Source organism: Mobula birostris, chromosome 12, assembly GCF_030028105.1.
Source record: "Mobula birostris isolate sMobBir1 chromosome 12, sMobBir1.hap1, whole genome shotgun sequence".
Classification (NCBI taxonomy): domain Eukaryota; kingdom Metazoa; phylum Chordata; class Chondrichthyes; order Myliobatiformes; family Myliobatidae; genus Mobula; species Mobula birostris.
The window spans coordinates 52,887,502-52,907,680 of NC_092381.1; the positions used below are offsets into that span (position 1 = coordinate 52,887,502).

The following is a 20,179-nucleotide window of genomic DNA, read 5'->3' on the forward strand; positions in this document are numbered from 1 at the left end:
AGAGAAGAAATTAACGCAATAGAAAGGGAAGGACGTTAGTCTGGAGGATGTGGAATCGATATGGGTAGAGTGCATAACACTAAGGGGCAGAAAACGCTGGTGGGAGTTGTGTACAGGCCACCTGACAGTAGTAGTGAGGTTGGGGATGACATTAAACAGGAAATTAGAAATGCGTGCAATAAAGGAACAGCAGTTATAATGGGTGACTTCAATCTACATATAGATTGGGTGAATCAAATTGGTAAGGGTGCTGAGGAAGAGGATTTCTTGGAATGTTTGTGGGATGGTTTTCTGAACCAACATTTCGAGGGACCATCTAGAGAGCAGGCCATTCTAGACTGGGTATTGAGCAATGAGGAAGGGTTAGTTAGGAATCTTGTTGTGCGAGGCCCCTTGGGTAAAAGTGACCATAATATGGTGGAATTCTTCATTAAGATGGAGAGTGACATAGTTAATTCAGAAACAAATGTTCTGAACTTAAAGGATGGTAATTTTGAAGGTATGAGACGTGAATTAGCTAAGATAGACTGGCAAATGATACTTCAAGGGTTGACGGTGGATATGCAATGGCAAGCATTTAAAGATCGCATGGATGAACTACAACAATTGTTCATCCCAGTTTGGCAAAAGAATAGACCAGGGAAGGTAGTGCACCCATGGCTGACAAGGGAAATTAGGGATAGTATCAATTCTGAAGGAGAAACATACAAATTAGCCAGAAAAAGCGGCACACCTGAGGACTGGGAGAAATTCAGAGTCCAACAGAGGAGGACAAAGGGCTTAATTAGGAAAGGGGAGAAAGATTATGAGAGAAAGCTGGCAGGGAACATAAAAACTGACTGTAAAAGCTTTTGTAGATATGTGAAATGGAGAAGATTGGTTAAGACAAATGTAGGTCCCTTATGGTTAAGACAAATGTAGGTCCCTTACAGTCAGAAACAGGTGAATTGATCATGGGGAACAAGGACATGGCAGACCAATTGAATAACTACTTTGGTTCTGTCTTCACTAAGGAGGACATAAATAATCTTCCGGAAATAGTAGGGGACCGAGGGTCTAGTGAGATGGAGGAACTGAGGGAAATACATGTTAGTAGGAAAGTGGTGTTAGGTAAATTGAAGGGATTGAAGGCAGATAAATCCCCAGGGCCAGATGGTTTGCATCCCTGAGTGCTTAAGGAAGTAGCCCAAGAAATAGTGGATGCATTAGTGATAATTTTTCAAAACTCTTTAGATTCTGGATTAGTGCCTGAGCATTGGAGGGTGGCTAATGTAACCCTGCTTTTTAAAAAAGGAGGGAGAGAGAAACCAGGGAATTATAGCCTGACATCAGTGGTGGGGAAAATGCTAGAGTCAGTTATGAAAGATGCGATAACAGCACATTTGGAAAGCGGTGAAATCATCGGACAAAGTCAGCATGGATTTGTGAAGGGAAAATCATGTCTGACGAATCTCATAGAATTTTTTGAGGATGTAACTAGTAGAGTGGATAGGGGAGAACCAGTGGATGTGGTATATTTGGATTTTCAGAAGGCTTTTGACAAGGTCCCACACAGGAGATTAGTGTGCAAACTTAAAGCACACGGTATTGGGTGTATGGTATTGATGTGGATAGAGAATTGGTTGGCAGACAGGAAGCAAAGAGTGGGAATAAACGGGATCTTTACAGAATGGCAGGCAGTGACTAGAAGGGTACCGCAAGGCTCAGTGCTGGGACCCCAGTTGTTTACAATATATATTAATGACTTGGATGAGGGAATTAAATGCAGCATCTCCAAGTTTGCAGATGACACGAAGCTGGTTGGCAGTGTTAGCTGTGAGGAGGATGCTAAGAGGATGCAGGGTGACTTGGATAGGTTAGGTGAGTGGATGCAAATTCATGGCAGATGCAATTTAATGTGGATAAATGTGAGGTTATTCACTTTGGTGGCAAGAACAGGAAAACAGATTATTATCTGAATGGTGGCCAATTAGGAAAAGGGGAGGTGCAACGAGACCTGGGTGTCAATGTACACCAGTCATTGAAAGTAGGCATGCAGGTACAGCAGGCGGTGAAAAAGGCGAATGGTATGCTGGCATTCATAGCAAGAGGATTCGAGTACAGGAGCAGGGAGGTACTACTGCAGTTGTACAAGGCCTTGGTGTGACCACACCTGGAATATTGTGTGCAGTTTTGGTCCCCTAATATGAGGAAAGACATTCTTGCCATAGAGGGAGTACAAAAAAGGTTCACCAGGTAGATTCCTGGGGTGGCAGGACTTTCATATGATGAAAGACTGGATCGACTAGGTTTATACTTGCTGGAATTTAGAAGATTGAGGAGGGATCTTATTGAAACATATAAAATTCTAAAGGGATTGGACAGGCTAGATGCAGCAAGATTCTTCCCGATGTTGGGGAAGTCCAGAACGAGGGGTCACGGTTTAAGGATAAAGGGGAAGCCTTTTAGGACCGAGATGAGGAAAAACTTCTTCACACAGAGAGTGGTGAATCTGTGGAATTCTCTGCCACAGGAAACAGTTGGGCCAGTTCATTGGCTATATTTAAGAGGGGGTTAGATATGGCCCCTTGTGGCTAAAGGGATCAGGGGGTATGGAGAGAAGGCAGGTACAGGGTTCTGAGTTGGATGATCAGCCATGACCATACTGAATGGCGGTGCTGGCTGGAAGGGCTGAATGGCCTACTCCTGCACCTATTTTCTATGTTTCTATCTCAATTGCCAGCCTCATCGGGTAGATACTTTCCTTCAGCACTCGGAAGGATATGCCCCCCATCTCACCCAACACAATGCTTCGGTGAGGTCAATGAGGGGAAACATATCTGATTTCCATTGTTCATGGCTTTTCATCTGCGATTGACAACTGAGAAGATCATGTAGATCTCCTGTGAACTTCAGAAGGGAAGAGGGGGGAAGCAGATTCGAGCTATAGTGATAGGGGATTCAATAGTTGGGGAAACAGGCAAGAGGTTCTGTGGACAAGAATAAGATTCCCTGATGGTATGTCGCCTTCCTGGTGCCAGGGTCAGTTACATCTCGGATCAAATCCACAGATTTCTTAAGGGAAACTTCTTCACTCAGAGGGTGGTGAGAGTGTGGAATGAGCTGTCAGTGGAAGTAGTAGATGTGGGTTCAATTTCAATACTTTGGAGAAATTTAGATAGGTATATGGATGGAAGGGTTATGGAGGACTATGATCCAGGTGCAGGTTGACGGGACTAGGCAGATTAATAGTTTGGCATGGACTGGATGGTAAATACTGCACATAAACAGACCCTTTGGCCCAAGTACCTCCTGCTTGTTGATGACTGCTGCTTCTTAAACCACTCTCAGATTTGGGCATAATGTATTCAGTCACGACCCATATTCTGATCAGGGCAATTTCCCAATAATACATTGCCCAAAACCCTGCACGGAAGTGCTTTCATGCTGATACATTCTTCCTCCTACAGAGGTATCCATGGGCATGATCTGAGCCCCACCCCTCCTACAGAAATACCCTGGGACACAATTTCCTCCTCTACAGATATACAATATGTCAAGACTCAGTACATCCCTCCTCCAAAGATATCCCAGTATGCTGTCCTCTTCATCATCATGCAGAGACATCCCAGGACACAATCCCCTCCTTCCTGCAGATATATCCCTGGACAGTCACCTCTCTCCTACAGAGATATAGAGGTATCCAGGGAGGGAGGGAGGGAGGGAGAGGGAGAGGGAGAGGGAGAGGGAGAGGGAGGGAGAGAGAGAGAGAGAGAGAGAGAGAGAGAGAGAGAGAGAGAGACAGACACTCAGGCTCAGACTCAGACTCAGACTCAGACCCTCCTGCAGGGATATAGAAGTTCAAGCAGATGCTACAGAAGTGTAGCTTCCTATACCTGATGAGTGAGACCATCACCTTGAATCTACTAAACTGCATCCTTGCGCACTCTGTAACTGGCTTTTCAACAACAGGTAAACTGTCAATGATGCCTAGAGGTGCCTTACTGGTGGTCATTGTCCTGGAATACATTTGAGATGATTCACCCACTTCTCCATCTGTTTAAAATGGATGGTGACTTGCTCTGACCTTGTTTGCGATTGGCTACTTTCTTTGCTGATTGTCAAGTTGTCTTTTTGATCTTATCTTGCTCCTAATCCCATGTTGAAGGGCAACTGGTTGCTTTGACAGAGCTATGGTCAATAGTCAGTGGTGCTTCACGCTAGCAGCCTGCTAGGTCTTGCTGTGAACAATTCCTAATTAATACATTGTCCTCTCATTTCAGACGCTGTTGTAGTGAATGAGGGCAAATCACTTGACAGATTCCATAACAAATAATTTACCAAGTAACAGATTCCACTGCTTTGATGTTGGCTTCAAACTAGTCAATGTTCTTTTCTTCCAGTTTCCTATATTTTCAGTCATAGAGTAACACAGTATGGATACAGAATCTTCCACTCAACAAGTATGCTTACCACCCTCTGCATGAAAAAGTTGCTCTTCAGTCCCTTTTAAATATTTCTCCTCTCATCCAAATCTATGCCCACTAGTTCTGGGCTCCCCAGCCCTGGGGAAATGACTGTTACTGTCCACCTTATCTATACATAGAACATAGAATAGTACAGCACAATATAGGCCCTTAGGCCCACAATGTTGTGCCGACCCTCAAACCCTGCCTCCCATATAACCCCTCCCCACCTTAAATTCTCCATTTACCTGTCTAGTAGTCTCTTAAGTTTCACTAGTGCACCTGCCTCTCACAATTTTAAACACTTCTATAAGGTCATCCCTCATTCTCCTATGTTCTAAGGAATCTAAGGCTAATCCCTCATTATAACTCAAACTTTCTAGACCTGGCATCATCCTCATAAATCTTTCCTGCACTCTTTCGAGTTTAACCACATCTTTCCTATGAGGGTGACCAACGCTGTACACAGTACTCCATGAACAACTTCACCCATGATTTATCAACTGCAACAACGCAATATATTAAATGCCGCCTATTCTCTACTTTGCAAAGGAATGTTGGAGAAGATATCCTCAATGGAATTAAGGAGTTGATGTTTCTTATCTGGGTAGATGGTATGGCAGATGTTGGTGTGGAATTGGCCTTTTTGGTTCAAATGTAAACCTTTCGAAGGTTACATCTTGCCACTGGTACACCCTTAGAAAGAGATCTGGGTCATATTGTGTGTGATAGGCACTGATGCTGGTCATCTCATGAACTATCTTTCAATATATTTCTTCATATACCCTCTAAACATTGCTCTATTACCTTTATACAGCCTCAATTCTAATTCTTATCCATATGAGTATGTGTTTCCTTAATTTCTTCAAACTGCTGCTGACGTCATCCTACAATTATTTTAACTAACACACATCAAAGTTGTTGGTGAACGCAGCAGGCCAGGCAGCATCTGTAGGAAGAGGTGCAGTCGACGTTTCAGGTCGAGACCCTTCGTCTTTTTGTGGAACAATCTATGTTCCGTGCCTATTCTGGTATCTGTCCCCCACTTTTCCTTCGCTACATCGACGACTGCATTGGCGCTGCTTCCTGCATGCATGCAGAACTCGTTGACTTTATTAACTTTGCCTCCAATTTTCACCCTGTCCTCAAGTTTACCTGGTCCATTTCCGACACCTCCCTCCCCTTTCTAGATCTTTCTGTCTCTGTCTCTGGAGACAGCTTATCCACTGATGTCTACTATAAGCCTACTGACTCTCACAGCTATCTGGACTATTCCTCTTCTCACCCTGTCTCTTGCAAAAACGCCATCCCCTTCTCGCAATTCCTCCGTCTCTGCCGCATCTGCTCTCAGGATGAGGCTTTTCATTCTAGGACGAGGGAGATGTCTTCCTTTTTTAAAGAAAGGGGCTTCCCTTCCTCCACTATCAACTCTGCTCTTAAACGCATCTCCCCCATTTCACGTACATCTGCACTCACTCCATCCTCTCGCCACCCCACTAGGAATAGGGTTCCCCTGGTCCTCACCTACCACCCCACCAGCCTCCGGGTCCAACATATTATTCTCAGTAACTTCCGCCACCTCCAACGGGATCCCACCACTAAGCACATCTTTCCCTCCCCCCCCCTCTGCATTCCGCATGGATCGCTCCCTACACAACTCCCTTGTCCATTCGTCCCCCCCATCCCTCCCCACTGATCTCCCTCCTGGCACTTATCCGTGTAAGCGGAACAAGTGCTACACATGCCCTTACACTTCCTCCCTTACCACCATTCAGGGCCCCAAACAGTCCTTCCAGGTGAGGCAACACTTCACCTGTGAGTCGACTGGGGTGATATACTGCGTCCGGTGCTCCCGATGTGGCCTTTTACATATTGGCAAGACCCGACGCAGACTGGGAGACCGCTTTGCTGAACACCTACGCTCTGTCCGCCAGAGAAAGCAGGATCTCCCAGTGGCCACACATTTTAATTCCACATCCCATTCCCATTCTGACATGTCTATCCACGGCCTCCTCTACTGTAAAGATGAAGCCACACTCAGGTTGGAGGAACAACATCTTATATTCCGTCTGGGTAGCCTCCAACCTGATGGCATGAACATCGACTTCTCTAACTTCCGCTAAGGCCCCACGTCCCCCTCGTACCCCATCTGTTACTTATTTTTATACACACATTCTTTTTCTCAGTCTCCTTTTTCTCCCTCTGTCCCTCTGACTATACCCCTTGCCCATCCTCTGGGTACCCCCCCCCCCCCCGTCTTTCTTCCCGGACCTCCTGTCCCATGATCCTCTCGTATCCCCTTTTGCCAATCACCTGTCCAGCTCTTGGCTCCATCCCTCCCCCTCCTGTCTTCTCCTATCATTTTGGATCTCCCCCTCCCCCTCCCACTTTCAAATCCCTTACTCACTCTTCCTTCAGTTAGTCCTGACGAAGGGTCTCGGCCTGAAACGTCGACTGTACCTCTTCCTAGAGATGCTGCCTGGCCTGCTGCGTTCACCAGCAACTTTGATGTGTGTTGCTTGAATTTCCAGCATCTGCAGAATTCCTGTTGTTCTTATTTCTGGTGTTATTTTAATACTGGACAACACATCTGCATGTGTAGTACTGCAACAAGGTGATACGGCAAATGAAATATAGATATGCTGTACTGTTCATGCATTTGTCATTTTTTAGTGAATGAGTACAGTATGTACTGCACAACCCCCCACCCCCCACCTTCACAGCATTCTGGCAGGCATGAGCAATCAATCGCGTGCTGAAGATTGAATATGAGCTCTTACAAGTCACTGGCAGATTCAGTGCTTGATACGGTAAAAGAATGTCTTGCACACAGAGTCTCACAATTTTCAACTAAACAGATTTTCACATTTTGCAAGAATATCCTTTTCCTTTAATCAACATGAAATGATATTCACATTAAATAAATTATTTTAACTTTTTAAAAAATTATTTGAGCAGTTATTTATAATTAAATTGAGCAGAATTCAATCTTATCACACATGGCAACTGCAGAAAGCAAGCCGAGGCAAAATTATGGAGCCCCTGGGTTTCTCAATCTCATGGCTTCCGCCTCTTGACCTTACATTTGGTCTGAAGGCAAACAGCTGTGCATCAGCTCGGTTGCGGGCAAATACAGAAAGATGAGGCATCAGTTCACCTTTTGGATTTAAGATTTTTTTTGTAAAAGAATAGCTTTTTATCACATGTACATTGAAACATAAACTGGCCATTGGTGTAGTGGCACCTGCACTTGACTTCAAGGCGAGTGGTCCTAACTTCGAATCTGGCTGGCTCCTTGCAAGCTTTCCATCCCTGCTGGCTGGAGTGATGAGCTAGCAACTTGTCCTCGCAAGAAACAGACAAGTGATAAAGAAATGGTAAGGTTGCCACTCACTGCACTATGAAGTGTGGAGAGGAACAACAACATCGAAACATACAGTGAAGTGTGTTTAAAAACGCAAACATGTTTTTGCATCAACAACCAACCTAGTCTAAACGTGCCGGGGCAGCCTGCAAGTGTCACCAAGTTTCTGACACCAACATAGCATACATACAATTTACTAACCTTAAGTTGTACGTCTTTGGAATGTTGAAGGAAACTAGAGCCACTGGAGAAAACCCATGTGGTCATGGGGAGAACGTACAAACTCCATACAGACAGAGGCCAGGAATTAGATTAGATTAGATTAGATTATTAGATTATGAGGACACGCAGTCCTCTTTTATTGACATTTAGTAATGCATGCATTAAGAAATGATACAATGTTCCTCCAGAATGATATCACAGAAACACAAGACAAACCAAGACTGAAAAACTGACAAAAACCACATAATTATAACATATAGTTACAACAGTGCAAAGCAATACTGTAATTTGATAAAGAACAGACTGTGGGCACGGTAAAAAAGAGTCTCAAAGTCTCTCTAAAGTCCCATCATCTCACGTAGACAGTAGAAAGAAGAAAAACTCTCCCTGCCATGAGCTTCCAGCGCCGCAAACTTGCCAATACAGCACCCTGGAAGCACCCGACCACAGCTGACTCTTGAGTCCATCCAAAAACTTCAAGCCTCCGACACCAAGCACCGAGCACCGTCTCTGCTGAGCACTTCGACCCCGGCCCCGGCAATAGGCAAAGCCAAGGATCTGCAGCCTTCCCATCCGAAGATTCATGATCGCACAGTAGCAGCGGCAGCAAAGTGGGCATTTCAGAAGTTGCTCCAGATGTTCCTCCGTGCTTCTCACGTCTGCCTCCATCAAATCAGGATTGTGTGCGGTACCTATTTACAAATACGATATCGTTTTGGAGCAGCCGCGTGCACTGTCTCGCGCCACCATCTTCTCCTACCCTACCTGAATTGAATCCTGATCCTATAGCTGGCACTGAAAACATTACACTAACCATGATGCTACTGTGTCAGGGTTTACTTGACCATCCATGGTCTCTTCTGAGATGCACTCAAACTTCACTTGTGAGATATGCTTTGGAAACTGTGCAGTGTTTACTTAGTGGTGTTTAGATCAATTTCCTTTGTGTAGTGCATTAAAACCTTGTGCGAAGCAAATAGATGTTTGGTCTATCTTACTTTAGTGCTCCCATACCCATGCAGATTTGCAAAATGACCATTGCTGTGGTGATTTACAAAAATATAAAGGAACTAAAGAATGGATAAATTATCTAAACCGTTCACGTATATTATCCTCTTTGACCTACAAATATGGTATGCAGTGAATGAAGAATTCTTGTATGGTAATAATTTCCCTTCTTGTGAGGCTTTTTCTGTGTTTGTTTCAAATTGTTCACTTTGTATTGCAGCATGCTGTAAACCACATGAAAGTAGCATACATGTCGCCACAAGTGGATATTGGACCTCATCCTCTATTAGTACAGTTTGTATTTTCTGTCAACGATCAGCAGGGAGGTTCATTGACTGGACTCGTATTCAACATAACCATTATACCTGTGGACAACCAATCACCTGAGGTATATAGGGCTCCAAATTATGTCTCTCATGTTTCCTATTTTGTTCTTCCACTACTTTAATTGAGACCTTTGCACATTACATTCAGATTCATTTCATCATAGAAACTGCATCCTGGTGCAATATCCTTTTTGAATACACTCTGTGAGGATCTCAAAGCACAATGTCCAATTCATCACGCACTGTTTTCCTTAAATGTAGCAATTAATTTCCCAACTTTTGCTATACAACAAGTCAATTTGATTTCTCTAAGTTTTTCTTCAAAGTTCACCAGATTTTTACTTAATCAAATTCTCAGAATCCTAGTCATCTTATCTTATTCTTTAACAAGTCAGTATTGTACTCTCATCCTCATTCAATTGGACCCCACTCAGAATAAAAGCCTAACTTTTCCTGTTCTGAATTTCCTCTCTAATCAAATCCTCCGAATTACCTTTGGACATATGGTATGTGAAATGTAACATATATGTCATTATATCTGTTTAGCATCCAGTTGTGACCATACTAGAATACAAGTATCTTTCAGATGTTTTATATATGTATGTATGTATATGACAAGATACCTTGTTTCTTTTTCTGTCTTCCCTCTTTCGCATTTGTTCAATAATCTGCTCTCATGTTTTCTGAATTTGGACCTGGGCTCTTACATTTTAAAAAAACACAAAGACACCTTTGTTGGTTATTTGATAGATTTTCACCAATGAAATAAAAGCAGAGGAAGGTTCAGTCTGCTTGATCACTGGAGACAATTTGATGGTGACGGACAATGATACAATTGATGAGGATCTCCGAATCCAATTACAGCAAAAACCACAGCATGGAGAGATCAGGTTGCATGGAAACATCATGCTAGACGGTGACATGTTTACATTAGATGACCTCAAATCCTTTCAAGTCAGGTGAGCAACGTACCTATTTGTTGTTCTTGTAACATTAGATGTTGTTCTTTAACTGCTTCCAGAATGTTAAATACATTTCAAAATTAGGGCCAAGCCAAAATCTTTCAATACAAATGTAAAGTACTGTGGATGCTGGAACCCTGAAATTTGCACAAGAAAAATCTGGAAATCCTCAGAAATCCAAACAGAATCCCTGGAGAGTGAAACACAATCCATCTGCCTGTCTCCCTTGTGCTGACTGATGAATTAAGCAGCTCTTCAAATTTAAAACTCCCTCCTTTGTTTTTAAATCCTGTGTGGCCTCCTTCTTACTTTAAGATCTAACTTGTAACCCAGCCTTGTGACCTAGCTTTTGATTAAATGCTCTAATATCTTCTTACCTGGCTCAGGATCAAATTTTGTCTGCATGCTCTCCTGTAAAGCATTTTGGCACATTTATTACTTTAATAAAGTATAGGAACAAGTATGAGAAAGGCTAAATTAAACAAGGAAAATAATGCAGTCTCTTGTGTCTCCATTGTACTATGCCACTGCAAAGTCTGTTCCAGGTTTATCAACTTTTAAAAAGTTTTCCTCCTCTCCCCAATGCGAGGCCTCCTCTTGCTGCTGCTCGCCCTTTGTGGTTTCCTCTGCTTACTGGCTATATGAACACATTCTTCAGCTCAGTCTTCCGTTTTCCTTCGTATTCTGTCCATCTCTCCTCTCCACTCTCATTTCTGAAGCATAGCTTCAACCTGAAACATTGACAGTTCCTTTCCTCCCCTGAAGCTGCTTGACCTGTTGAGTTCCTCCAGCAGTTGGTTTGTTGCTCCAGCTTCCAGTATCTCAAGTCCAGATGTGCTGCTTTCTGGGCTGTGGAAGCTGATAGGGAAAGGAAAGCAGAAGGGCTTTCCATTGCCTTCCATAATAGAGAGCTGGCAGAGGAATGGAAACCTTTGTTCAAATGGATACAAGGACATATTGGGTTCCTTTAGGCTAGTCAGTTTAATCTCTGTTGTGTAAATGCTTTTAGACACAATAATCAAAGAATAAGCACTTGGAGAAATCGGTAAAGGGGAGGAGGCACTTGTTTCTTAGAGGCAAATTGTGTTTGAGTAACCTGATTAAATCCTTTAAATAGACTGAGAAGGCTAATGATGCTAATGCAACAGGAGTGATGTATAAAGGGATTTCAAAAGATGTGAAGCCTTACTCAAAAAGCTGGTGTGCAAAATAAAGGCCCAAGAAGTGGTATGAATAAGAAACTGGCTTAAAGAATGGAAATGAAGAGTTGTGGTAGTGTCCTCCATTTAGGGTCTCGAACAGTCCTGCCTGGTGAGGCAATGCTTCACCTGTGAATCTATTGAGTGTCATTTCCTGTATTCGGTGCCTCCATTCATGGCCGCAAACAGTCCTTCCAAGTGAAGCAAAACTTCATCTGCCCATCTTTTGGGCTCATCTACTGTATCTGGGGCTCCCGGTGCAGCCTACTTTATTTTGGTGAGACCAGCTGTAGATTAGGGGACTGCTTTGTCAAGCACCTCCACTCCATTTCAAAAAGCAGAATTTCCTGGTGGCCATTCATTTTAATTCCATTTCCCATTCCCATTCTGACATGTCGATCCATAGCCTCCTCTGCTGCTCCGATGAGGTCACTCTTTGGCTGGAGGAGAAACACCTCATATTTCATCTAGGTTGTCCCTAATCTGATGGCATGAATATCTCCAATTTCTGCAAATTTTTTTCCCTCCCCCTTCCCTCTTTTTCAATTTACCATTCTGGCCTCTTACCTCTTCTCCTCACCCGCCTATCACCTCAACCTGATGCCCCTCCTCCTCCCCCTTCTCCCATGGTCAATTCTCTTGCCTTATCAGATTCCTTCTTCTCCAGCCCTTTGCTTTTTCACCTCCCGGCTTCTTGTTTCATTCCCCCTCCCCACCCACCTGGCTTCAGCTATCACCTTTTAGCTTATTTTTCTTTCCCTCCAGCCACCTTCTTATTCTGGCATCATGCCCCCTCCTTTCCAGTCCTGATAAAGGGTCTCAGTTTGAAAAATTGTTTACTTATTCATTTCCATTGATGCTGCCTGACCTGCTGAATTCCACCAATAAATTTGTGTATGCTACTCTGGATTTCCAGCATCGGCTTTACCTCTATCTATTTATGAGTAGTGGTAAATGTTTTTCATAATGAAGATACACTATTCCCCCTAGGCTATGCAGGTGCGTGGCCATATAGTAATGGAAATGCTTCCATGCACATAGCCGTTGTTGCTGTGCAGCTGGAATTTGCTTTTATACAATGTTAATACAATTTTGAAATTATCCCAATATAATTTTAAATCTATGTTAATATAATTGTGAAATAGCCTATAATTAATTGTGTTAATGAATATAATCCACAACTTTTCTAAATAATAACCTTTACTTTTAAGTATTTTAGAGCTTCAATGTACTTACATTGTCAGTCTTTCAAGTTGCAACACTGTTTAAAAAAAATGTAACAATAAACAGAATGGACATCGGTTGGTCATCTATATACTACCAAAACTCTCATGCTCTGTCTGTCTGTTTGTTTGTTTGTGACCTCCAACTAACGCAAACAGTGCATTGCAGCGGCACTTTTTTTGGTTAAGTCGAATTAAAATGCGCTAATTTACAGAATGCAGGCAAAGTTCAGGGTTATATATTCGTATAAAATTACTCATTCACCAAAATAAACAGGCTCCCTTTCAACCCGAGACCTGATCCGTCATCATGGAAATCAGGACGCGACACCCGACACATGCGCACGGCCAGTCTCAGCAGCGACACCTACCGGAGCAATAGGGCAGGGCATTAGGAAACACAAACACGAGGAATTCTGCAGATGCTGGAAGTTCAAGCAACACACATCAAAGTTGCTGGTGAACGCAGCAGGCCAGGCAGCATCTCTAGGAAGAGGTACAATCGATGTTTCAGGCCGAGACCCTTCGTCAGGACTAACTGAAAGAAGAGCTAGTAAGAGATTTGAAAGTGGGAGTGGGAGGAGGAGATCCAAAATGATAGGAGAAGACAGGAGGGGGAGGGATGGAGCCAAGAGCTGGACAGGTGATAGGCAAAACGGATATGAGAGGATCATGGGACAGGAAGCCCAGGGAGAAAGAAAAGGGGGAGGGGGGGAAAACCCAGAGGATGGGCAAGGGGTATAGTGATAGGGACGGAGGGAGAAAAAAGAGAGAGAGAGAAAGAATATGTGTATATAAATAAATAAATAAATAACGGATGGGGTACGAGGGGGAGGTGGGGCTTTAGCGGAAGTTAGAAAAGTCAATGTTCATGCCATCAGGTTGGAGGCTACCCAGGCGGAATATTAAGGTGTTGTTCCTCCAACCTGAGTGTGGCTTCATCTTTACAGTAGAGGAGGCCGTGGATAGACATGCTTTCATGCATTTGAATTGCAGCCATATGATTGGCAGATAGACAGTGGCATTATTGAGCAGGTGTACCTGGTAAAGTGGCCACTGAGTGGGGATATGTGAACTGAGTGAGTAGTCAAGGCAGATGAGATTTAATACAGGGAAGTATGAAATGATACATACCATGAATCGTAGTCATTATTTCCAACAGCAGTTTTTTTTTTAACCTTCACAATTGTTATGGTTGAATTTGGAGCCTGGTTTATTATTGCAGTCCTCTAGATTATTTGTACTAATCTAATGCCATATCAATCCAACATAATCACTCAGTGCAAACTTTCAGATGAATTTCTTCAGTGTTTGGCCTGTTAAAGTGGTACACATTGTTTTCCAATTATTTCCTTCTGATTACGGTTGTGTTACAGCCTAGTCTAATGAACAAAGCATTTGAACTGTTGGATTGTGGTTTGATTTGTGGCATGACTTCTTCTCCATTCACAGATACGAACATGATGATTCAGAGACACTGAATGATTTAGTCATATTTACAGCCACAGATGGATTTAACACTGCAGATGGGGTGCTGAAAGTAAAGGTAAGGACAAAGAAAAGTGCTGTTATAAATTGTGACATGACAGAAATCCATGAAATCAGATGCATAACACTGAACTGGCATTTGATTCCCTTAAACCGATTGTCAGATACATAGTTTAATATTTTTTTTCCAACCAGGCATTACAGTGTACAAAATATTTTAGTGAAAGATGCAGCAGCATGTGTTTTAATTACGAAGTATTTACAACACAGAAATAAACTACTTTAGCCTACAAGTTAGTGCAGTATTTTTGATATTAATCTTTTTTCAGACTCTTTCGTCAAAATTATCAACTTTCCATTCCATTTCCTTCTCTCTTTTCTGCTCCATCTTAGATGCATTTATATTATTTACTGACTGTGCCTTGTTCTGCTGAACATGGTGGGCATAATATGTTGGTGCCAAAATGCGTGGCAACACTTGTGGGCTGCCCCTAGCACATCCTCACTTTGTGTTGGTTGATAATGCAAATGACACATTTGTCTGTATGTTTCAATGTAACTCTTATTAATAAATCTAAATCTAGTCTAATCTAATCTAATCAGCTTCTTCCTATAGAAGTGAGTTCCAACTTCTAACCAAACAAGGTAAAATAATCCCCCAGCAAAGAGTAATGATTGGCCTTTGTTTGTAGCCCCCATTAATGGGTTCATCCACAAAATCCCACTAAGCGCTTCTCCTCAACATCAATAAAGCCTTGGATATTGTGGAAGACTCTCCACTCTTTTTTTTTCTGGAACATGAAGCCTAACCTGTTCAGTCTTTCCTGATAGATATTATCTCTCACTTCTTTTAGCAGCCCAGCAAAGTTTTTTGGTAATACAAAGCCCAAAACAATTTATAGAACCAAATGCAGATGACAGGCCATAAATTTGTAGTTACATGATGAAAGAATACTAACCTCTTTTGTGAAAAAATCAGAATTAAATTGACCATGTCCTTCATGGCCATCTAGACTGAAAGGTTAGAGCACATGCTATTCGGGGGAAATAACTAACGGGATTCATAATTGGCTCAGTGCGAGGAAGCAGTGGGTGATAGTCAAGAGTTGTTTTTTGGATTGGATCCCATGTTAGTGCTGTGCTACAGGAGTCGGTGGTAGGACCTTTGTTCCTTGTAATTTATATAAATGGCGAGGATTTAAATGTACATAGCATAGTTAGTAAGTTTGCAGATGATACTAAAACCATTAGTGTTGTAGAAAGTGTAGAAAGTTATGAAAAATGACAGAGGGTATGTGGGCTGAGATTGGCAAATTGCTTTTAATCCGGACAAATGTAAGATATTGCATTTTGGGAGATCAAACTAGTGTAGCAGTTGTAGTGAGTGATAGAGTCCTAGGGAGTGTTATGTAACAGGCAGACCCACTCTAATGAATTGTTTCAAGAGGTTGGTTATGGCTAGAGTTAACTCCTGCCTGAGTTAGTACCTGGAACTGCTGCAGTTTGCCTACCATAGCAATAGGTGTACAGCAGATGCAGTCTCACTGCTCTCTTCCCATTACTTCCATCTGAGAGGAGGTACAGGAGCTTGAAGACCCATAATCAAAGGTTTAGGAACAACCACATCTCCTCCGCCAACAAATTTCTGAACACTGTGAACGTATGAATGCAACCTCCCTATTCCTGTTTTTGCTCTGTTATTTATTTTTGTAAGTTATAGGCTAGTATCATAACTTACAAAAGTTATGCTGTACTGCTGCCACAACACAACAAACCTCATGTTATATGAAACAGTGATAAAAAATCTGATTCTGATCTTTACCAAGATTTGATCTTTGGTATCATCTGCATTTGATTAGCTGATTTGCTCTTTGACTCCATTTTTCTGCCTGTTCCTCGTAATTCTTGAAGCCCCTGCAGATAATAAATCAGATTCATATTCTGATCTATAAGTACAAGGGCATAGTTTGCTGAGAGTGGCACCTCAGGTAAATGGAATGGTGAGGAAGGCATTCCGCATGCTTGCCTCATCAGTGAGAGCATGAGTATGGGAGTTAGAAAGTTATGTTGTACTTGTATGAGAGATTGGTGAAGCCCTACTTGGAGTTTCAGTCACACTGCTATAGAAAATGTATTATTACACTAGACAAGATTTACTAAGATGTTGTTTGGATTTGGGGACCTGAGTTACAAGGAAAGGTTGTGTAAACTAGAACTTTATTATTTGGAATGTCGGAGATTGAGTGGTGACCTAATCGAAGTATATAGATCATGAGGGGCAAAGACAGGGTAAAAGCTCATAAACAAGAGAAAATCTGCAGAAGCTGGAAATTTGAGCAACACACACAAAATGCTAGAGGGACTCAGCAGGCCAGGCAGCATCTATGGAAAAGAGTACAGTCGACGTTTTGGGCCGAAACCCTGCAACAAGACTGCCGAAGGGTTTGGGCTGAAACATCAACTGTATTCTTTTCCATAGATACTGCCTGGCCTGCTGAGTTCCTCCAGCAATTTGTGTGTAAAAGTTCACAGTCTTTTTCGCAGGGAGAAGGTGCAAAAAAAGATGACATAGATTTAAGATCAGAAGCAAGAGATTTAAAGAAGAATATTATGGACAGCTTCTTCACACAAAAGGTGGTGCTTGTTTGGAATGGCCTGCCAGAAATAGAGGCTGATGGGAGCACACGAGCAACATTTAAAAGCCATTGAGGTAAGTACATTAAATAGAAGGGCTATAGATGTCTGTAGGCCAAACACAGTCAGAATAGTCAGCGTAGATGTATTGGGTCATCTTCTTTCTGAAATAAAGATTATATTGGGCTAAAGACCTGTTTCTGTGCTGTAAGGCTCTCTGACTATCTGACTTTGTTCATTTGAAGAAGGTCCAAGAGTAGATCCTTAGTGTTAAAATTTCCCTTTCATGAGCATTGGAGGAAGTTTGCTTTTGTTGTAACTGTAAATGTGGGATGGAGGGAGAAGTGAGTGTGCTGGGGCTGTAAGGATAGTAAAAAAAAAATCTGTCCTTACGTTTAATTAACTTGAACTCCTTGATCTTTTTTTTCCCCCAAGATTTTACCAATTAACGATGAGCCTCCAGAGCTACAACCACACTTAAAATCTGGACTACAATGTTATGAGCGAGAAAGGGTTTTGATTACCTCCGAGTATCTTTCTGCTACAGATGTTGATAGTGATGATATGAAGCTAATGTATATAATTGCTCGCTCACCATCCTATGGAATAGTACAAAGGAACGATGTCATGGTTGACAAATTCTCACAACTGGATATCATCGAAGGGTCAATTTCTTATTGGCATACTGGTAGGAAAGTTGTCTTTGATCAATCCTGACAATACTCCATTAAAATGCAAGTGGAAAAAGGATGAAATATTCAATGGAGAAAGGAACTGTTTACATTTAAGTTATTGATTTGCAGTACTGAGGAAGTTTTTAATGTAAAGAATATATGTTATGGAGCAAACAAAGACAGCAAAATAAAAAGGGAATGTTTTCAATAACTTGGGAGCCCCCATGCAGGATTCCGTAAAGGTTAACTTGTAAATTGAGTTGGAGGTAAGGAAATGCAGTGTTAGCATTCATTTCAAGAATACCTGAATATAAAAGCAAGAATGTGATGCTGAGGCTTTATAATGCATTGATCAGACTGCACTTGAAGTATGTGACCAGCTTTCGGACACCTTATTTAAGAAAAGATATGCTGGCATTGGAGAGGGTCCAGAGGAGGTTTTCAAAAACGAGCCCAGGAATGAAAGGATTAATGTATGAGAAGTGTTTAGTCATTCTAGAGCTGAAGTTGCAGGTTTAGAAGAAAAAGGGGGAGATATCATTGAAACCTATTGAATATTGAAAGATTCAGATCGAGTGGACATGAATAGGATGATTCCTATTGTGGGGAGTCTCGGACAATGGGGCACAGCCACAGCATAGAGGTACGTCCCTTTAGATCAGAGGTGCAGCTGCATTGCTTAAGGCAGAGAGTGGTGAATATACGGAATTCATTGTCATAGACTGCTGAGGAAGCTAAGTCATTGTGTATATTCAAAGTGGAGGCTGATTGGTTCTTCATTAATAAGGGTATCAAAGGTTACAGAAAGCAGGTAAGAGAATGGGGCTGAGAGGGATAATAAATCAGACGTGACAGAATGGCCGAGCAAACTCGATGGACTGAATGGCCTAATTCTGCTCCTATGTCTTATGGATTATGGTCAAATAAGGCAAGTGATGGAATAAATGGATAAGCATAAATTATATCAGCAAAACCAGAAATCAAATCAGAAAATGCGAGGCATATTGAGTAGGTCTGGCAGCATCTGTGGAGAGAGAAGCAGAGTCAATGTTTCAGGTTGAAGATCTTTGATTAGAACTTGCAAGGTACTGCCTTCTGATGAGAAGCCATTGGCCTGAAACATTAAAAACCAACTGAAGGCAACAAAAACAAAAAAACATAAACAGCAAAAAGAAGAAATATGAAGGTAAGCTAGTCAAAAATATCAAAGAGGATACCAAAGGTTTGTTTCAGAAACTGAATATAAAGAGTAAGAGAGAGGCAAGAGTGGATATTGAACTGCTGGTAAAATGATGTTGGAGAGAGTAATGAAGACAAAGAGATGATGGATGAACTAATAATATTTTACATTTGTTTTCACTGTGGAAGACATGAGCAGTGTGTCAGAAACTCGAGAGTGCCAGGGGGCAGAAGTGAACATGGTTGCTATTAATAAGCAGAAGGTGCATAGGAAGCTGAATGGTCAGAAGGTAGCTAAGTCACCTGGACCAGATGGACAACACCCCAGGGTTTCGAAAGAGGTAGCTGAAGAGATTGTGGAGGCATTAGTAATGATCTTTTAAGGGTCACTAGATTCTGGAATGGTTCCAGAGGACTGGAAAATTTCAAATGTCACTTCACCTTTTAAGAAGGAAGGGAAGAAGAAGAAAGGAAATTATAGGCCAGTTAACTTGACTTTGGTGGTTGGGAATTGGAGTGCATTATTAAGGATGAGATGCATGATGAAGTACAGCAAAGTCAGCCTGGTTTTCTTAAGTGGACATCTTGCCTGACAAACCTCTTGGAATTTTTTGAGGGAATAACAGGCAGGATAGATAAAGAATAGTTAGTGGATATTGTTCCCTTAGATTTTCAGAAGGTCTTTCCCAAGGTGCCACATATGAGGCTGCTTAATGAGATACGAGCCCATGGTATTACAGCAAAGATACAAGCATGGCTAGAAGATTGGCTGATTGGCAGGAAGCAAAGAGTCAGAATAAATGGGGTCAATTCTGTTTGGCTGTCGTGGACAAGTGTTGTTCCACAGGGATTGGTATTGGGACCAATTCTTTTCAACTTATATGTCCACAGCTTTGATGACAGAATTGATGGCTTTGTGACCAAGTTTGCAGATGATTCCAAGATAAGTTGGGGGGCGGGGGGGGGGGGGAGGTAGTGATGAGGAAGCAGGGCATTTGCAGAATGACTTGGACAGATTGGTATAATGGGCAAAGAAGTTGCAGATGGAATATAGTGTAGGGAGGTGTACGGTCATGTAAATTAGTAGAAGGGACAAAGACAGACTGTTTTCTAAACAGGTGAAAATTCAAACATCAGAGGTACAAAGGGACTTGGGAATTCTTCTGCAGGATTCCCGAAAGGAGGATGAGCTGGTGGTGAGGAAGGCAAATCCAATGTTAGCATTCATTTTGAGGGGACCAGAATTTAAGAGCAAAGATATGATGCTAAGACTTTGTAAGGCTTTGGTCAGACTGCACTTGGAGTATTGTGAGCAGTTCTGGTCCCCTTATCCAAGGAAAGATGTGCTGACATTGGAGAAGGTCCAGAGGAGGTTCACAAGAATGATACTGGGAATGAAAATATTAACATATGAGGAGTGTTTGATGACTCTGGGCCTGTACTGACAGGATTTTA

At 42.1% G+C, this 20,179-nt stretch overlaps 1 protein-coding gene across 3 annotated transcripts in view; it reads left to right on the forward strand.

Annotated features, from left to right (window-relative positions):
- frem1b (Fras1 related extracellular matrix 1b) overlaps positions 1–20,179 on the forward strand; it is a 237,134-nt gene that overhangs the window by 99,103 nt on the left and 117,852 nt on the right. For all 3 annotated transcript variants that reach the window (XM_072274667.1, XM_072274668.1, XM_072274669.1), the window contains exons 13-16: positions 9,260–9,427; positions 10,116–10,324; positions 14,202–14,295; positions 17,307–17,559. In XM_072274667.1, coding sequence (XP_072130768.1) covers positions 9,260–9,427; positions 10,116–10,324; positions 14,202–14,295; positions 17,307–17,559 — 724 coding nt within the window. The remainder of the gene's footprint in view (positions 1–9,259; positions 9,428–10,115; positions 10,325–14,201; positions 14,296–17,306; positions 17,560–20,179) is intronic.